An 18,327-nucleotide genomic window follows, 5' to 3' on the forward strand; every position below is an offset into this window, starting at 1 on the left:
GATTGGTAAATAATGAAGAGGACAGGTCACTGTTATAGAGCAATCTGGATTAATTAGTAAACTGGGTGCAGGCAAACAATAAGCATTTTCAGTCTAAGATCATACATCTATGAACAAAGAATATAGGTGATACTTTCAGAATACTGTCTATCCTGGGAAACAAGGGACTCTAAAAGAATACTTGGAGGTCATGGTGTATAACCAGCTGAACTGATAAGTGCAACACTGTGATCAAAAGGACTAATGCAAACCTTGGATGTATAAACAAGGAAATCTCAGGTAGGAGTAGAGAGGCTATTGTACCTCTGTATTTGACACTTGTATGACCACTATCGAAATAATATGTCCAGTTCTGGTGTCCATAATTCAAGAAGGATGTTCAAAAATTGGAGAGGGTTCAGAGAAGACCTGTGAGAATGATTAAAGGATCAGAAAACATATACCTTAAAGTGAAAGATTTAAGAAGCTCAATCTGCTTAGTCTACCAAAGAGAAAGTTAAGGGGGTGACTTGATCAGTCTATAAGTACCTACATAAGGAAAAGAGATTTTATAATAGAAGACTCTTCAATCGATCAGACAAAGGCATAACAAGATCTAATGGCTGGAAGTTGAAGCTAAAAAAATTCAGACTAGAAATAAGGCACAATTTTTTTTAATTATGGGTAATTAATCATTGGAAAATTTTACCAAGGGTTGTGCTGGATTCTCCATTACTCGTAATTTTTAAAGCAAGATGCCTTAATTTAAACAATATGCTCTAGTTTAAGTACAGCTATTGAACTTGAAGCAGGAATTAATACATGGAATCTTATGGACTATGTCATGCAAGAGGTCAGACTAGATTACCACAGTAGTACTTCTGCCCTTAAAATCTATGAAGCTGTACATATGTGCAACTGTGCTGACAAAATGGCATTCTGGCTTTGATGGTGGTGAGCACCCAGTGGAAGAGCTAGGATTTTGCATTAATATTCTAAGATCTGGTTCAGTTTTTGTTGTTAGGGCAGGCTTAATTTCAGTCCTATCAACACATTTGTTCAAGGTCCGGAAAACCCTTTCTCTCTTAATTCTTCCTGAGAATGAAGAACAGTTGTTGCTTTAAAAATAATTATCCTAACTTTTGCAAGGAAATTGCTTGTACAATTTTGTTACCTGTATGGAAAACTTTTAATGCATAATTTCTATTGCAAATCATGAAAAATCTCTTGGACTACAGATATACCATACTGCAGCATTCAAAGACCAAGAAACTCTTCACTAAAACAGTCTCTCCGTGCCTTTATACTGTAAATACGTTATCGCTTTACATACTACCCGAAACCACTTCACTCTTTTATGAATATAAGCAGAGAACATTAATATCCCTTTATTTAAGAAACCCTTGCATTATATATTACATTATCCAGTCAATGGATCCTAATCATGACATCTTTTGTATAGCACTTTGAAGATGCTAGCACTACATAGGTGCTAATTATAAATTACTACTGGTGTTTGAAAAAGCCACACTCCCACTCACTATTGCAACTAGGAAGCATTCTGTGCTGAGCCCACAGCCTAAAACATCATTTTCTGAAGAATTTTTAAAAATAACTGCTTCCAGCCTTTGATTGTGAAAGTAACCTACCAAATGTAAACTGATGCAGTATTGTGTTCCTGAATCTGTAGGCAGAAAGCTCCAATGCTTCTCCTGCTCCTCATAGTTTTCCCAAGCAGCTACAGAATGAAATTGACAAGTATCTGAATAGTTTGGTTGCTGGTGTTCAGAACCCTGTTGGCCACCGTGAAACTGACAAGACTTATTTATTTTGATTGAGAGTATATGCCCACCCTAAGCTCCGGACACCCCTATAAAAGATTTCTAAAATACCTACAAAAATATTAAGTGACACTATCAACTAGTAAAACTCCCAGCCCAACAAAGTTTACAGATAAAACTCACCCACTTAGAAAAATACTGAGAAAATAAATAAGACTTGCCATTTTAGTTTCACTTTGCTGCTGCTTGGGAAAGCTCTGAGCAGCAGCACAGACAGACACAGGAAGATCTGTACATTAGGTACAACCAAACAATGGAAATTGGATGAGGGATAGACTAGCTGAGATCTCCCAACCTCCACTTCTAATAGTAGCCAGGAGGACTAGGATAGCAGAGATCCCCTCACTCAGACAGCTAGTTTGCTCTTCCTCTTCACAGGTTGATGCCTCCCTTTTTAAAATGTAATGCAGGACATTGAGGTCCCAATCCTGCAAACACTTTTCCATTGACTTTTCCATTAATCAATGGGATTACTCACATGAGTAAAATTATGCCCATGCAAACATGTTTGCAGGATTGGGGCTTTAGTTGCTATGGGATAATACAAACTGCTGCATGGGAAGGTTTGATGGTACATAATTCTCCTCCTTCCCAACAAATTTCAAACTTTTTGATGCTAGGAGCTGCAGAGTGAGTTTTTTTTTTGTTAAGTTTTTACTCTTTGTTCAGATAGAAATTGCATTCTTTTTACTAAATCTTCTGCATAAAATCCATTATTGGACATTTTGTCTCTCAATAATTACTTCTGTCAATCTTCAAAGTTTTCCATGTACTTCATTGTCTGTAAAAGGATGTGTTACAGTACCTTGATAAACTACTTTCCTTCTGCTGTTCTATTTCTTTTGTCCCACTGTTTGAAAGAGGAATCCAGGATGAAGGAAAAACATTTATAACTAGCACAATGTAGTTAGTAACTGATCCCCTCTCTTATGGCTTACAGACTTTGAAGTAAAGGTGAATTCCAGAGTAATGGGAAATATTATATAACTGCATAATAATTTTCAAAATGTGTGAACTAATTCAAGATGTTAAGTAAGAAAATAATAAGCTGCACCCATATGGAAATTTGTAAAGGAAATGTGAATTTTTAAAAAGTGGCCTCTAATTATGGGCACCTCTGTTTTTTTGGGTACTGAACTTTTCAGACATGAGTGTCTCAGGTTGGGCATCCAGATACTGAGGCATTCAAAATCAATGGCCATTATCAGCTAGTTATCTTCACTTATGTCTTTTCCAGTCTATGCTAGTTGAAGTAAAAATGTGGGTCAAACGAACACAAATACCGGCTATGGGATAGTGCTGGCTGGTGATTTAACAGGGATAAATGTGAACTTTTAAAACCTGAATTTGATACAATTGAACTCACATCTTTACAGTGACCACAATATTCAAAAGAAATATTGTTTACAAATAAAGTGGTGGGACTTGGGAGACTGGAGAACTCAGGAGATTGATAAAGGAAGTGATATGGAGACTTGGTGGGGTAATATGGTGAAACTCCCATGGCTACTGCCCATGGTCTGTATCACTTTGGTAGGTAAATAGATAGAGCCCTTGTTTTTCATTTTATTTCATGTTATTTGGCATTTGTGAAAAATAACTTGTAAAATGAAATAAAACAAATAAACAAAACAAAACTACCCCACAGTGGCAGCTTCTGTCCTGTGGTGGCTGGGTCCAGCTCCCCACTCCAGGCATTGTAAGCTAGTGCACAGAGTCACAGTGCTACTCATGTTTGGACCATCTGCCCCTCTATGAAGATGGTGGGGTGGCTTCAGCCAAATTTGAATGAGCGGCATTGCGACCTAGTATGTGAGGCACAGTATACATAGGGTGAGATCGCCTTGCGAACCCTCCGGCAGGGCCTCCCATTCTGGACCCTGCCCCCAGGGCATCCGAAGATAAAACTACAGTAGAACCTCAGAGTTATGAACACCTTGGGAATGGAGGTTGTTCATAATTCTGAAATATTTGTAACTCTGAACAAAATGTTATGGTTGTTCTTTCAAAAGCTTACAACTGAACATTGACTTAATACAGTTTTGAAACTTTACTATGCAGAAGAACAATGATGCTTTTAACCATCTTAATTTAAATGAAACAAGCACAGAAATAGTTTCCTTATCTTGTCAAATCTTTTTTTTTAAAGTTCTCTATTTTTTTAGTAGTTTACATTTAACACAGTACTGTATTTCAATTTTAAGTAATCCTCTTGCTTCCTTTTAGTGTTTGTTATCCATGGAAAAAAATGCCAACCCAAAAGCCCACTGATTTTAATGTCCATTCAAATAGCACTAAAAAGAATGCTGCAGTAAAACATACCAGCACTAGTCTTTATAATGACAATTAAAAATAAGTATCCAAACTTAACTTTCCTGCTTAAGTACTACAGGATAAACTATGTAGACTTGAAAAAATCTTTAATGGTACCCTGCTTGAAGTTGCTAACACACTTTTTTGCTGCCAAGGTGCATAGCTCTTGGAGCATCATTAGGTTCATTGGTGTGGCTTCAGGCTGTTGTCTTCAATTGCTTGAACAGGCAGCGAAGCACTCTTCTGCTTGCATGTGTGGGATCTTCTTGGTGTTTCTCCCCCTCCTTCTTGTCACTGTCAATGTCACTGTCCATTTCTCTGTGCTGTTTCTCGTACTAATTCAATTATCTCATGGTCACTAACAGGGCCGGCTCTAGGTTTTTTGCTGCCCCAAGCCAAAAAACAAAACAAAACCCCAAAAAAAACAAAAAAACCCTCCTGGAATGCCGCCCCTGGAATTGTGCTGCCCCAAGCACGTGCTTGATTTGCTGGTGCCTAGAGCTGGTCCTGGTCACTAAGAAGAGGGTGTCCATGCTCATATTTATCTGCGTTTAGCCATTCCTTCCTGTTCCTCTGTAGTGATATCCAAAAGCTGTTGCTCTTTAGAAACTTTTAGTTGTTTTATTTCCATCTGATCCTTGTTTTCCCAATTATCAAGTTCAGTGTTATCAATACATGGTCAAAGTTTATTCCATAAGCGTCTCAAAGACTCAGAGCCAATCTCACTCCAAGACTTGCACACATGTAGACAGCATCTTTGATTGCCAGCTGTTTACAAAAATCTGTAAGATTCAAATCACATTGATCCCAGTAATAATTGCCATAAGAGGTTTCATTTGTATCTACGTTTCATGTTTTCCAGAATGCCTTGGTCCATTGGCTGACCGTTTGTGATGTTTGGTGGCAAAAGCAAACACCGAATGCTTCCATCAATAGATTTTCAATGGCAGGGTGAGATGGAGCATTATTCATCAGTAGCACAGCTCGGCTAGGTAAAGATTTTGACATAAGGCAGTCTTCTACAAGTGGAACAAAGTTTTTTAAAAAACAGTCGGTAAAAATGCCATCCATCAAAGCACTGCACTGGCTGTAGTAATGGATGGGTAGAGCTGACACAGTGATGTCTGCAAAGCAGCGAGGTTTCACTTTTGTGAATGAACAGCAAAGGGAGACATCATCGTGACCAGATCTTTACTGGATTTGAAATTCTTTGCCTGTTTTTCTGAACGATCTACCAGAGTCTTGTTTGGAAGCAGGTGCCAGTACTGGCCCATCTCGTCACAGTTAAGCACTCAGTCCTGGGTAAGTTTGTACTGTTCAATAAATGATTTGAAAGTGGTTTTTAAATTCACCAGTGGCATTCGAGTCAGCTGTCAGAGACTCCTTGCATCCCCAACTGCTGTATTCCATGCCACCATGTGCTTGCTTTAAAATTGTCCTCACCTTTGTCTGGATACATTTCTCAGTAGAGTAATAGTCTTTTTTGTTACTATCACACCGGGTATAGGCATGCCTTTTGATCTTGCTCTTGCAAATCACAGATGCAGTGCCTTATTAAAATCAGCAACTTTGTGTAAATCTCTGGTCCTCAAACTTTTGTACTGGTGACCCCTTTCACATAGCAAGCCTCTGAATGCGACCCCCTCTTTTAAATTAAAAACACATTTTTATATATTTAACATCATTATAAATGATGGAGGCAAAACCAGGTTTGGGGCGGAGGCTGACAGCTTGTGACCCCCGTGTAATAACCTCGTGACCCGGAGGGGTCCCGACCCCCAGTTTGAGGTAAATACACCTGCTTTTTACTGCTTCACTGTCTTTGGCTTCTTTTGCAAATTGCTTTATTTTTTCCTGGCTTTTCCGAATATCGGTGATGGTTGATTTTCTGATACCCTATTCTACTCCTATGTGGCTGAGGCTAACACCATGGCATTGTCAAGTTTTTAAAATATTTCTAGCTTTATGTCAATTGAAAGTGTGACATGTTCGTACTTGCCACTGCTTGCCATTCTGCTTAGTCATGCAGTATTTGCTTTATTATTTTTTATCTCTGCTGATGCATGATTGCGTACTTCTAGGTCCAGATGAGGTGTGTGACCGGTCAGTTCCTATCTCTGAGGTTCTACTGTAAATTCCAAACAAAAGAAACCAAACGAAACATTGGAAAAACATCCCAAGAATGTCAGGGGGCTCCATAACCCAGGAGCGCTGTCCATAATCACCACTGCCGGAGGGGTGGGGGCGTTTTGGTGGTGCTAGGGGGCAGATGGGAAGGTTTCCTCCTATTTCCTGCTACTAGGTGTCTGGGTTGGTCAAGATATGGCCGGGCCTCAATGTCTGCACGGCTGCCCGAGGCTGGTGCAATGGGGCGGCTGTGGCACTGGGGTTGCCTCCGCAGCGGGCACATGGGGGGAGCCCTGGCTACTGTCCCTGTGCCGCGAGGGTGCGATAGACACGCGTGGGGCCCGGGGCGCAGCAGCGTGAGCGTGGAGCCGGCTGGTGCCCGGAGGGGCGGAGGGAGCTGCCCAACCTGCCTGGGAGCGCTCAGCTCCCTCCCCGTTCATTGGCAGGCTCCCCTCGCCGCGCTTCCTGCTCTGGCCGCCGCGCCGCCAGCCGCAGCAGCCCCTGCCGCCAGCAGCCGCCCCTTCCTCCGGGGGCCGCGGGGACGTTGCTGAGAGCCGGGAAGGTGCTGCGGGCCTGGCTGTCTCCCAGGAGCGGGCCGTGCCGCGGCAAGCAGCGCTGCAAGCGGCGGAGAAAGGTGAGTAAGTCTCGGTGCCGCCGCTTTGCGGGGCTCCCCCACCCCGACTCCTCCTGCCCTTCCCCCGCGGCGGGAGCGCGTCCCTGCGGGGACTGCCTCGGTCCCGGGCCGGGCTCCTGCTTGGCTCGCTCCTTGCTGAACCCAATGCCTCGGCTGGAACGTGCGCGAGGAGAGCAGCCTGGCCATGGAGGGAAGGGGACCAGTTCCCCTCCCCCCTGCAGCTTTGGGAGCGGGGGGCGGTCAGCAGGCTGGAGGGAGCCCCATGTGATACGGTCCCTCGCAGAGATTGTGTCAGTCAGCTGCCATGTGCCAGCTCTCTGCGGAGCAGGGATTAGCTAAAGTGTTTCTCGGTTCTTGCAGACTGTCTCTCTGGTGGGGAGTTTCTTCACCCACCACTGAAATGCAGCCACCTCTTGGGGGTGGGGTGGGACATTTAAGTGTGCAGCCAACTATACTGAGGTGCAGCCCCCTGATTGGTGCAGGGATGGTGAGAAGTAAGAGAAGGAAGCAAAGTACCACAAGGCTACTCTGGAAAAGTGTCACCTTCTGATTCTGTTCCAGAAAGGGATTTGGGGAGGGGGTTCATCCTTTCTCCTGGGCTTGCCTATGGTCTATGGAAAAAGGGGCAACCCAGAGGCTGGATTTTAGCACGTGGAGTGGAGACTTGGCTAGGGGAAGGAGTGGTTGGAAAAATAAACTTGCTCAGTCATGGTAATTATCAGATGGGGTTCACTGCCAGATTGTGAATGTTTCATGTTTATTTTTATCTAGGGCTTGGCTACAGTGGCAGTTTACAGCGTTGCAACTTTCTCGCTCAGGGGTGTGAAAAAACGCCTCCCTGAGCGCAGCAAGTTTCAGCTCTGTAAAGTGCCAGTGTAGACAGTGCACCAGCGCTGGTAGCTACGCCCCTTGTGGAGGTGGTTTTTTTTTTTTTTAGAGTGCTTTTGCGTTGCCTGTGTAGACTAGCCCTTAGAACCTCTGCTTAGACTGGTGAGGGCGTGTGTGTGCACATATTTATTTATATACATTTTTGTGTATTTATATATAATATCCACTCCTGAGCAGGGAAGGAGAACTAATAATGGGTGACATTAAGAAGGTTGTGGTGTTTAATGCCTATTTTTCTGCAGTCTTTTCTTAAAAATGTCACAGATACTCAACATAAGTAATATTAACGTGGGGGAGAAACAGATTTCAGAATAGGGAAAGAGCAGGGTAAAGAAATATTCAGCTAAATTAGATGTATTCAAGGTAGCAGGGCCTGATGAAATTCATCCTAGGCTATTTAGGGAACTAGCTGAAGCAATCTCAGAACCATTAGTGATTGTCTTTGAGAACTCATAAAGCAGATGGGTGAGGTCGCAGACAACTGGAGAAAGGCAAACATACTACCTACCTTTAGAAAGGAGAACAAAGGGAACCTGAGTAATTATAGACCAGTCAGCCTAACTTTGATACCTGGAAAGATACTGGAACAAATCACTGAATAATCAACTTGTAACCATCTAGACAATAATAAGTAATAGCCGGCATGGATTTGTCTAGAACAAATCATGCCTAACCAACTTAATTTCCTTCTTTGACAGGGTTACTGGCCTAATGGATGGGGAAAACAGTAGATGTGATAGATCTTAATTTTAGTAAGGCTTTTGACACAGTCCTACATGACTTGCCCATAAGCAAACTAGGAGAATGTGGTCTCTATAAAATTACTATAAGGTGAGTGCGTAACTGGTTGAAAGATCATACTCAAAGAGTAGTTATAAATGGTTCTCTGTGAAACGGGGAGGGTGTTTCTAGTGGGGCCTTACAGGGGTCTGTCCTGAACTATTCAGTATTTTCAGTAATGACTTAGAAAGGAGAGTATGCTTATAAAATTTGCAGATGACATTAAGCTGGGAGGGTTTGCAAGAATTTTGAAGGAGAGAATTAGAATTCAAAATAACCGTGACAAATTGGAGAATTGATGTGAACTCAACAAGATGAAATTAAATAAAGACAAGTGCCAGAGTATCAAGAAGAAGAGGTTAGGGACCCTGCCCTAACCTAACTGTTGCATGGATTCTAAATATCCACTGTTCTGTTACTAAGGACTTCCTACTTTTAAAATTTCTCCCACTTGATAAGGCACTCCCCCAAAAGCATGTGAAATCAGTTGTCTAGTACAGTGTTTCTCAACGACCACTCCGTGGACTGGCGCCAGTCCCTGAGATCTCCCTGATACAGTTTAAGAAGGCAGCAAGTCCCTGCTATCAAAAAGGTTGAGAAACACTGGTAAACTGTTGAGTTGAGTTGTTGACATCATGCAAGATGCCTAGACAAAGAAGTAAACAATTGGGAGCCACACTGGTCTTTGCTTACACTAGAAACCCAGAACAATTTAGGGATTCGAAGGCCTATTCCTATCTTTAACTCGGCTTGATCATGGGATGGGTCCCTTTCACTTAGGGATAATCTACACTGGCAACGCTAAAGCGCTGCCACGGCAGTGCTTTAACGTGGCTTGTGTAGTCATGGCAGAGTGCTGGGAGAGAGCTCTCCCAGCGCTCTAAAAAAAACACCCTCATGAGAGGTGTAGCTACCAACGGTGAGAGTGCGGCTCCCAGCGCTGGTGCACTGTTTACACTGGTGCTTTACAGCGCTGAAACTTGCTGAGCTCAGGGGTGTGTTTTTTCACACCCCATGAGCAAGAACGTTGCAGCGCTGTAAATTGTCAGTGTAGACAAGCCCTTAAATTAACAACAGTTTGCTTAGCAGAAGGTGTTAAGAGGCAACATGCAGTGGTTGCAATGTTAATGCTTTTCTAAGAAGAGAACTTCCCCGGGTTCCAATCAAATGCCATATGCAGTGGCATTAGAAGAGAGAGACTGCAGCATCACTTTGGTGCTTTTTTTCTAGACATCCCTTTTACTCTCCTAACATTGTTTTATGTGGCATTTTTGTGGACTTGAGGCATTGTGAGATTCCGTTTTAGATGGTGGTATTAAATGGCACATTAAAAGTAAAAATCATATTGTATAAAACTTTCCAATTCCCTGCTACTAGTCACACCCTAGGTTATTAAAACTGAAAACATAAAAAATCCAGTTTATGGGGATTATTTATGGTGATTTTACTCTTTTGAATTTTGTTGCTTGTGCAATTAAGCTATTCAGTCTTGCTTTCATTCATAGTCAATTTCACATTCAGGTTCTCAATGTTGCAAATAAATCAAAGGGAATATTTATTTAAAACAACAGTTGCTGTTGGATTTTCTAAATCAGTTGTGAAAACACTTTTATTGGCTGTTAATTTTTGAAATGTATATGTAATTCTGAAACTTCAAACTATTTTGAGCCACAAACCTCTCTAGGTTCTGCTATCTATTAAGTATAGGGAGGACAAAATTGTTAAAGCAATTAGTTCTACTTTTGGCATCTCAGAGGGTATTAAATTAAAGGAGAAAATAAATATTCCTTGATTTAAAGTAATAGAGTAGTGGTAACAAAGAAAGAAGGAGTAGTACATTTCAATATTTCCTGGTTATTTTAATAAGCTATTTGTGGCTTAAGTTCTCCCTTTTATCATGGCTCTGAGACCGTGAATCACAGGGGTTTCATATGATGCTTGCATCAGAATGATCAAAATGTTAAGCAGTTTAATTTGCTATGCTCTCTAAATGTTACCCATTCATTTCCTGTGGACTTTAAAAAGAGGTAATTTGATAGTTTGAACAAATATTGACTCAATGACATCACTCAACATCTGATATATTATTTTTATTTTTATTTTTTATGATGACTGCCATCTTGGATCAAACCAGTGGCCCTCCTAGAGACAAGCACTCTGGACAGTGGCTATTGCCAGATGCTTTAGAGCAGTGGTTCTCAACCAGGGGTATGCATACCCCTGGGGATACATAGAGGTCTTACAGGGGGTACATCAACTCATCTAGATATTTGCCTAGTTTTACAATGGGCTACATAAAAAGCACTAGCAAAGTCAGTACAAACTAAAGTTTCACACAGGCAGGACTTGTTTATACTGCTCTATACTATATACTGAAATATAAGTACAATATTTATATTCCAGTAGATTTATTTTATAATTATATGGTAAAAATGAGGAAGTAAGAAATTTTTCGATAATAGTGTGCTGTGACCCTTATATTTTTATGTCTGATTTTGTAAGCAAGTACGGTAACTCCTCCGGGGTCCGCCGGTGGGTGGGAGGCGCTGTGGGGGAGCATGGGGGGCTGCCAGCCGTGGACAAAGCAGGCGGCCAAATGACATAATAGAGGAGCATTGCACAACTTTAAATGAGCATGTTCTGTAATGGAGCAGGGACGTAACATCAAAATAACGTTAAGCAAGCGGACGTTAAGTGTGGAGTTACTGTAGTTTTTAAGGGAGGTGAAACTTGGGGTTCACAGGACAAATCGGATTCCTGCTATGTGTTTTCTCAGTGTTTTCCTGTATATGTTTATGCAGGTAACTGGACACATTAATCTCATGATAATACCTGTATGATGGGGCTTACTTACTTACTTAATGTGACTTGCTTACCCATGAATCAAAAAACTACTTACAATAGCAATTGAAATAACTATATGTTGTACCACCAGACATCTACATTGTACAAATTAATATCTATATAATCATGTTTGTAACATTTACTAGGCTGCTTGCTTAGTTGTGTAACAAACTGTTTCAAATATGCAGTGCTATCTAGGTACTTTAAGCAGGCATAAACAGAGATAACAGTTTAACAGACTCTTGCCCATTTGGTGAGTAAAACTACATCTCTATTGCTGTTTTCAAGGTGAAAGTTTTGCTGCCTGTTAACTGAAAGGGTCCTTTCTCCCTCATTCTCTGTTGGGAATGCTTGCTTTTAACCATGGGTCCTTCTTTGTTCTAAAAATAATAACTTCCTAGTAAAAGAATGTTATTTTACTTTTTGATGAATCTTCTGATTTTTAGTAGTTTGGGATCCTGTTCTTGTAACTTTCAAAACTTTAAAGAGATCCGCTTCAGGTCTATCTACTTAGCCTGTAAGCTTTTGGGGAGAAGACTGTCTTCATGTGGTAAGATTTTTGTTTTGTTTTTTGATAGCATCTTCCACAATAAGGCCTTGATCCTGATTTGGGGTCTGGGATACTAACTTAATATAAACACTAAACTCTCAGACAAGTATAGAACAATGTTTCCATGAATATTAACTGTTTAAATCCAAGCAACCTTTTATGGAGTTTCCAGAGAGACAAACCCATTAACAATGCAGTTCTTATGGTAAAATCAGGACTTCTGGTGAGAACCATATATAAGCAATGGGCTATCAAATTTGTGCATCGTAACAATCTATCAAATCCTTTGAAGTCCCTTTTGAGCTTTCTAGCCATTCCACATGGGAAGGTGAATGCTGAATTTACAGTTCCTTCATTTGAACAGTGTGGCTGCCTTACTAGCAGTTAGTCAGCCAGTCTGTCTCCAAAGTAAATTATTCTGGCTTGCAAAATGACTTGTCTCTTCTACCTCAAACTGCCAAATCCCCCACCCACCAACTTAATGACACTTTATGAAATAATTGGAATGAATGTTGCAATATGCTTTGCAATATCTCGTGCCATATTGTCAGGTTTCAGAGTAGCAGCCGTGTTAGTCTGTATCCGCAAAAAGAACAGGAGTACTTGTAGCACCTTAGAGACTAACAAATTTATTAGAGCATAAGCTTATGCTCTAATAAATTTGTTAGTCTCTAAGGTGCCACAAGTACTCCTGTTCTTTGTGCCATATTGTATCATCTTTCAGTGTTTGCAAGTAAGCAAACGAGTAAGCATATAACTAAATACAGAGAATAAGTTAAAAATGAAAGTTTCATTTTGCTTGTAATTTGAGGTGATATTAAGCTAGATTTCAAATGTATATAAAAAACAATTATTCCATTTCATTTAACTAATGTGTCAGTGCGAATCATCCCTCTCTTGCCACCTCTTATCTTCGTCACGGATGAGAGCTTTTTGACTCTTTCCAAATGCTATGTAAGAGGAGTAAAGGCTTCCCACGGCTTTGCTGGAGCCTCCCTGAGAAGGACAGGTAGCATTCCACTACATAGTGACACATATTCCCATATGTCCCTTCACTTCATGCCCTGACTAAATTGTCACTGTATCTGTCTCTCTCTTTTGGCCCCTGTCGCTTTGTTGTTCTTGTGTCGTCTTGTGTTTCATTTTTATAAACTTTCCCCCCCTTTTGCTGCTCCTTCCATGACGGCTTCCACTCCGTGTAGCTACACAGTGCCTGTGGTGGCCCCTTGGGACTGTGCTGTAGATTTTCTTGATCCTGCGCCATGTGCAGTGAAACCAATGGCTGACTTCTGTTTGGTGGTGCCACCGTCCCCCTGCACATGTGAAGTGCTCCCATAGCCAGCTGACTATATTTAAGGCTTTGTTGTTCCAATTAAGCCACACATGGGTTTTTTTATAGCAGGGAGGGAAGGCAGGGGTCTTTCAAGAAGCCACACTATTTCCTGTTGCAGCAAAGACAGGACAGATACAGGGTTATACAACTTTATCTGGCATTGCTTTTGCCCTGCTTGCTATTCAAACCCTAAAATAGTCTGGTACTTTGTGCATTCCCCTATCCCTCTTGAGGTTGGGGAAAGAAAAAAGAACAGGTGTTGCTTAATTGGAACAACAAAACCTTAAACATTGTGTCAACTATTTTTAAAGCAGGCTCTACTAGGGCACTGTAATACTGGTAAGCAATAAAATCGATTTCTCTGCTGTTCACTAGCTGCTGATATCCTCTTTCACCCTCTCTGTGATTTGGTTTACTTCCATCCATAGATCTGCTGGGAATTTCCACCATCATTAAATATTTAATAAGGTAGACACTGGGAATTGCATCCCATTGGGATAGCTAGTTGGTCTTTTTATTAAAAACACACCTATTCAGAGAATGTATGAAATATTAATAGAGAATCCATCCCATTCAAATTGGGGCAGTGTCCCCAAACTCTGTGTTTGCTATCCATACCCACTGCATCAGGCTCACTTCTGTTTGTGAAATTCCAGTACCACACAGAATCTTAGATGTAGCTTCTTTCAGAGAAGATACTTTATTCTGTGGCTGTTGTCTTTGATTTGATTCTCGAGAGTTTTGGTACAAGTAGTATAATGGATGTTCAGGCTGTAGGAAATCTACTATTATGTCTATTACAGTATGCCTTAAGATTCCAAATGAGACTGGGGGGGCCCTGTTGTGCTAGACCTCATATGGGCATTAAGAACAGATGATATCTTGTGAAGTACACTGAGAGGTATATTTGTGAAGTACACTGAGAGGCAGCTGTTTTTTTCCACATAATGTGATAATTTCTCTTTGCTCCTAGATTTATCAAAATATTCCATTTTATAGAAACATTTTATAGAAACAGCACTGCATGCCAAAATGAAGTAATTCCTATCTGATTTGGCACAAGAGAATTGTTAAATACCTTACAACTATGAGAAGATGCACAGACCAAGCGTTAGCAGTGTGTGGTTTGAACCTGCATACCTTACTAATTAAATGTGCCCATTTAAGTCAATTGAAGTTTTATCTCGATGCTTAAGAACTTCAGGATTGTCCCTAAAATAGTCACATCTGATTTAATAGCTTTTTTTCTCCACCTCCAAAAGAAAGAGGTTCATATTTAATGCTGAACCTAACTCCCCAATTATGCTACTACATGGTCTTTGGTAACATCACTAGCTATTTAGAGATCCTTGAAATGTCAAGACACAACATTGTTGACTGAAGAACTGCAATGTGATGAAACATATTATTCTAACTGCTTCATCTAAACCAGGGGTCGGCAGCCTTTCAAAAGTGGTGTGCTGAGTCTTCATTTATTCACTCTAATTTAAGGTTTGGCGTGCCAGTAATACATTTTAATGTTTTTAGAAGGTCTCTTTTATAAGTCTGTAATATATAACTAAACTATTGTTGTATGTAAAGTAAATAAGGTTTTTAAAATGTTTAAGAAGCTTCATTTAAAATTAAATTAAAATGCAGAGCCCCCCGGACCGGTAGCCAGGACCCAGGCAGTGTGAGTGCCACTGAAAATCAGCTCACATGCCGCCTTTGGCATGCATGCCATAGGTTGCCTACCCCGATCTAAACGCTGAGAACAAATCTCTGGGATTAAAAATTAAATAACAATCCAATAGAAAGCTGATACCTGAAGTGTAATGTTGGTTGAGGCCTAGGAAATTCAGCTTCTTTCTCAAAAGGAAAGCTGACACCTTAAATCTGAGGTTGGTTAAAGCAAAGGAAGTGCATCTCCTGTCCAACCTGAATGCATGAGAAAGACGGAACTTTCAGAACTGTAAAGTGGGTTCTATTTATTTATTCAAAATTGTGTAGTTCAACAATGGATTGGCCCCAAAACATTTATAAAACTTTCCAGTAGGCAACTTCCAGTATCAGTAAAACATCGGTTCTAATTTAGAGAATGCAGGTAGCTTCTGGGGGGTGAGGTAAAATATTTATTTAGCTGTAATACTAAAACAATTGTCTTTTTCTTCAGGGTCAACTTTTGTGTTCTTTGTTTCTGTGTATTTAAGTGGAAATACAATGTTTCATTCACTTATTTTGTTGTTTCGGTCTTTTAAAATAAGATGTGAGGTGTGAGGAATGCACTCAAAGGAGCAGATCTAATATGTCATGAATAGCCCCATTTAGAGCAGTTTAATCTTTTTTTCAAATGAAAAGTCATGCCTTTCTGGTATATAATGTACATCTGTCAAATAATCACACACAGATTACTAGAACTAAGGAATTAATTCACTGATCAACACATTCTTTCAGTCATGATAGTGGATCAGTATGTGTATATTAACTTCCCTATGACATTAGTAATTTGTCTATTTGTGATGGCTGTGTTTTCCAGTGAAATAAAAAGGCAACTATTTAAAAATTTTCAATGGATTTAATGATTACTAAATTAAAAAATACAAAGCTAATTTTGAGTGCTAAAACTTCTACACAACACTTTAAAAAAAGCATTCTTTAAAGTCACTAAACCAAGCGTGTTTTTCAAAATTCTCAAATGAGGTTTTCATATACTAAGAGGTATCCTAAGACAGCTCTTCACATCTGACCTAGGCAAGATGTTTAAATTCTGTCGTTGTTATGCTTTTCTCCTCATGCCTGCAAATAATACATGGCACATAGTGTTGCACCATTCCCTGCCCTTTATGCAAATGCCAAACCTGCTCCACCAGAATCTACAACTTGCAAAAAAGAAAGCTTTAAATCTATCATTTTGCAAGCACAGGAGAAGAGCACAATATCAGGAAGAAACATTACTCTATATTCTCTCCTGATGAAAGGAGCTGGAGTAGTCAATGTCACCAAGAAAAGAATCTGAAATTATACTAGCTTGGACAAATTTTAAAATGAAGACCTAAGTTAGCCTACTGCATTGGGGACTAAACTGATCACCAACTGGGATGAGATACCAAAAAAAATCTACCCCTTTCCTCCTTCTGCCAATGGAGTAGCATTGCCCAGTTAGCATCCAACATTAGCCACTGCCAGAGAGAGGTTAACGGACTAGGTAGACAATGGCTTGTTCCAGTATGACAGTTATTGTGGCTCTTTATTATCTCATCAGCTTTTATGCAGTACTCCACACTGAAATCCAGTGAAATTTGCCATAAAAACTGATGACACAGTGTGACCTTCAGGTTACAAATCCAGGGGAGAATGCTTTCCTTGCTGGGTATACTCCAATTCTTATTTACCTAACTAAGCTATTGTAGAACCACAGCTCTTCTTGGTTCCAGTGAAAGTCTGATATATTCATGAAATTGTCCTAGCAAAGAAGTATGTAATGTGACTTCTTTATTTTAATTTACAGATTTCCACAGTCTTTTGAAATGGTCGGGCTAGGAAACAGCCGTCGAGGGATGAAATCTCCACCTCTTCTAATAGCTGCGCTTGTAGCTTGTATGATCGTTTTGGGTTTCAATTACTGGATTGCAAGTTCTCGCAATGTTGCTCTACAGGTAGTATTCTTGTACTCCTTCCTGTAGATTCAAATAGATATGGCTGCTAAAGGCATTTATTCTTTTGGACTGTATGAAAACAAACCAAAACAGAGCAAAACTTTGCAAATCTCCACTCCTAATAGTTTCCCAGCAAAGGGGTGAAGAGAAGTATCTGTGAAAGGCATTGCACTTGCACTAGCCAGTCCTATCCATTCAGGTAATTTTGCAGCTTTATACTGCTATTATAGCTCCATGATAAACTTCCCTTGTTATTAAATATTCAAGTTTGGTTTTGGGTTGATTTTTTGTTTTTGTTTTTTCAGTACATCACCACTGAAACACCACATTTTTGCTCTTTATCAGCTACTGCCAACTTTTGTCTCCCAAAATTTTCCTAGCCTGCTCCTGCATTTGGGCTTATGGCTGCCCTTGCTGCTTAGGACATTATAGAGTTACATAAAGAGGCAAGCAGCAGTTGATATCAGGCAAGCTAAAATGCAAAGTAACTTTCCCAGATTTTTATTTCTATCAGACATAAGAGAACCTCTTTTTACTTTTTCAGAGGGGTGTTTAAAAATGACACTTTGACTGTTTCCAAGGCAATGATGTTTTCTTAAGGAAGATTTTGACTGAGACACCTAAATTAGATTTCTCAAATTTATCTAATCTTGATGTGTGGAAATGCGGTGCAGAACAAATTACTGCAGTTATGCAAGACAGAATGAATGAATGCTCGGGGTCCTTGTTAACTGAGCTGGGGCTTTTTATAATGCTCATCAGACCTTACAATCTAACTGAGATTCAATGGGGCTCCACGTGTGTAGTCTTAATTTGCTTTATAGACCTTGCTGAGGACTTGTGTCTTTGGCTGTTTTGTTGAGACGATAAATGTTCGTTCTTAAACTAGCTAATGAGGTTCTGCAGGGAGTCTGGCCACATGAATCTAATTGCAAGATTGATGTCTCTAAGCCAAGCTGCTCTTGAGTTATGACATTCTTCCTTTTTAACATTGAAGTGAAGTATCCCTGTTATTTTTCCATTAACACCTTATCTGATTACTGTCACAGTTGCAGGATAACTGCACTTGTATCCCCCATTCCATGCTCCACTCTAGGAGTTCCCAATCAGGTCTCAGATCTCCAGCCATCACCTGTGTCTAGGTAAGCACCCTGTCCCACTCCCTTCTGACCAGGAGTGTTTCAAAGTTGCACAGCCACTTACTGTACATACACTATGATACCCTTAGCAAGCCACTGTGCCTAAAGGCCATTGCCTGTGCTTTGCTTTCTCTCTGAGGGCTCTGAACAGTGTATTGCTAGCAGTTATAAGTTATCACACAACTCTTTTTAAGCAAGCACATGTATTCATAAGGTGAAAGCATTACAGAGAAAATGCACAAAAAATCCAACAAAAGTTCCTAT

The 18,327-nt window shown here is 40.4% G+C and overlaps 1 protein-coding gene across 1 annotated transcript in view; it reads left to right on the forward strand.

The window, feature by feature from the left end:
• The first annotated feature begins 6,818 nt into the window (after positions 1-6,818).
• GOLM1 (golgi membrane protein 1) overlaps positions 6,819-18,327 on the forward strand; it is a 52,797-nt gene continuing 41,288 nt past the window's right edge. The window contains exons 1-2 of the mRNA XM_065406926.1: positions 6,819-6,894; positions 16,777-16,924. Of these exons, the coding sequence (XP_065262998.1) occupies positions 16,796-16,924 (129 nt within the window). The 5' untranslated portion in view covers positions 6,819-6,894; positions 16,777-16,795. The remainder of the gene's footprint in view (positions 6,895-16,776; positions 16,925-18,327) is intronic.

The sequence above is a fragment of the Emys orbicularis genome, chromosome 6, assembly GCF_028017835.1.
Source record: "Emys orbicularis isolate rEmyOrb1 chromosome 6, rEmyOrb1.hap1, whole genome shotgun sequence".
Lineage (NCBI taxonomy): Eukaryota > Metazoa > Chordata > Testudines > Emydidae > Emys > Emys orbicularis.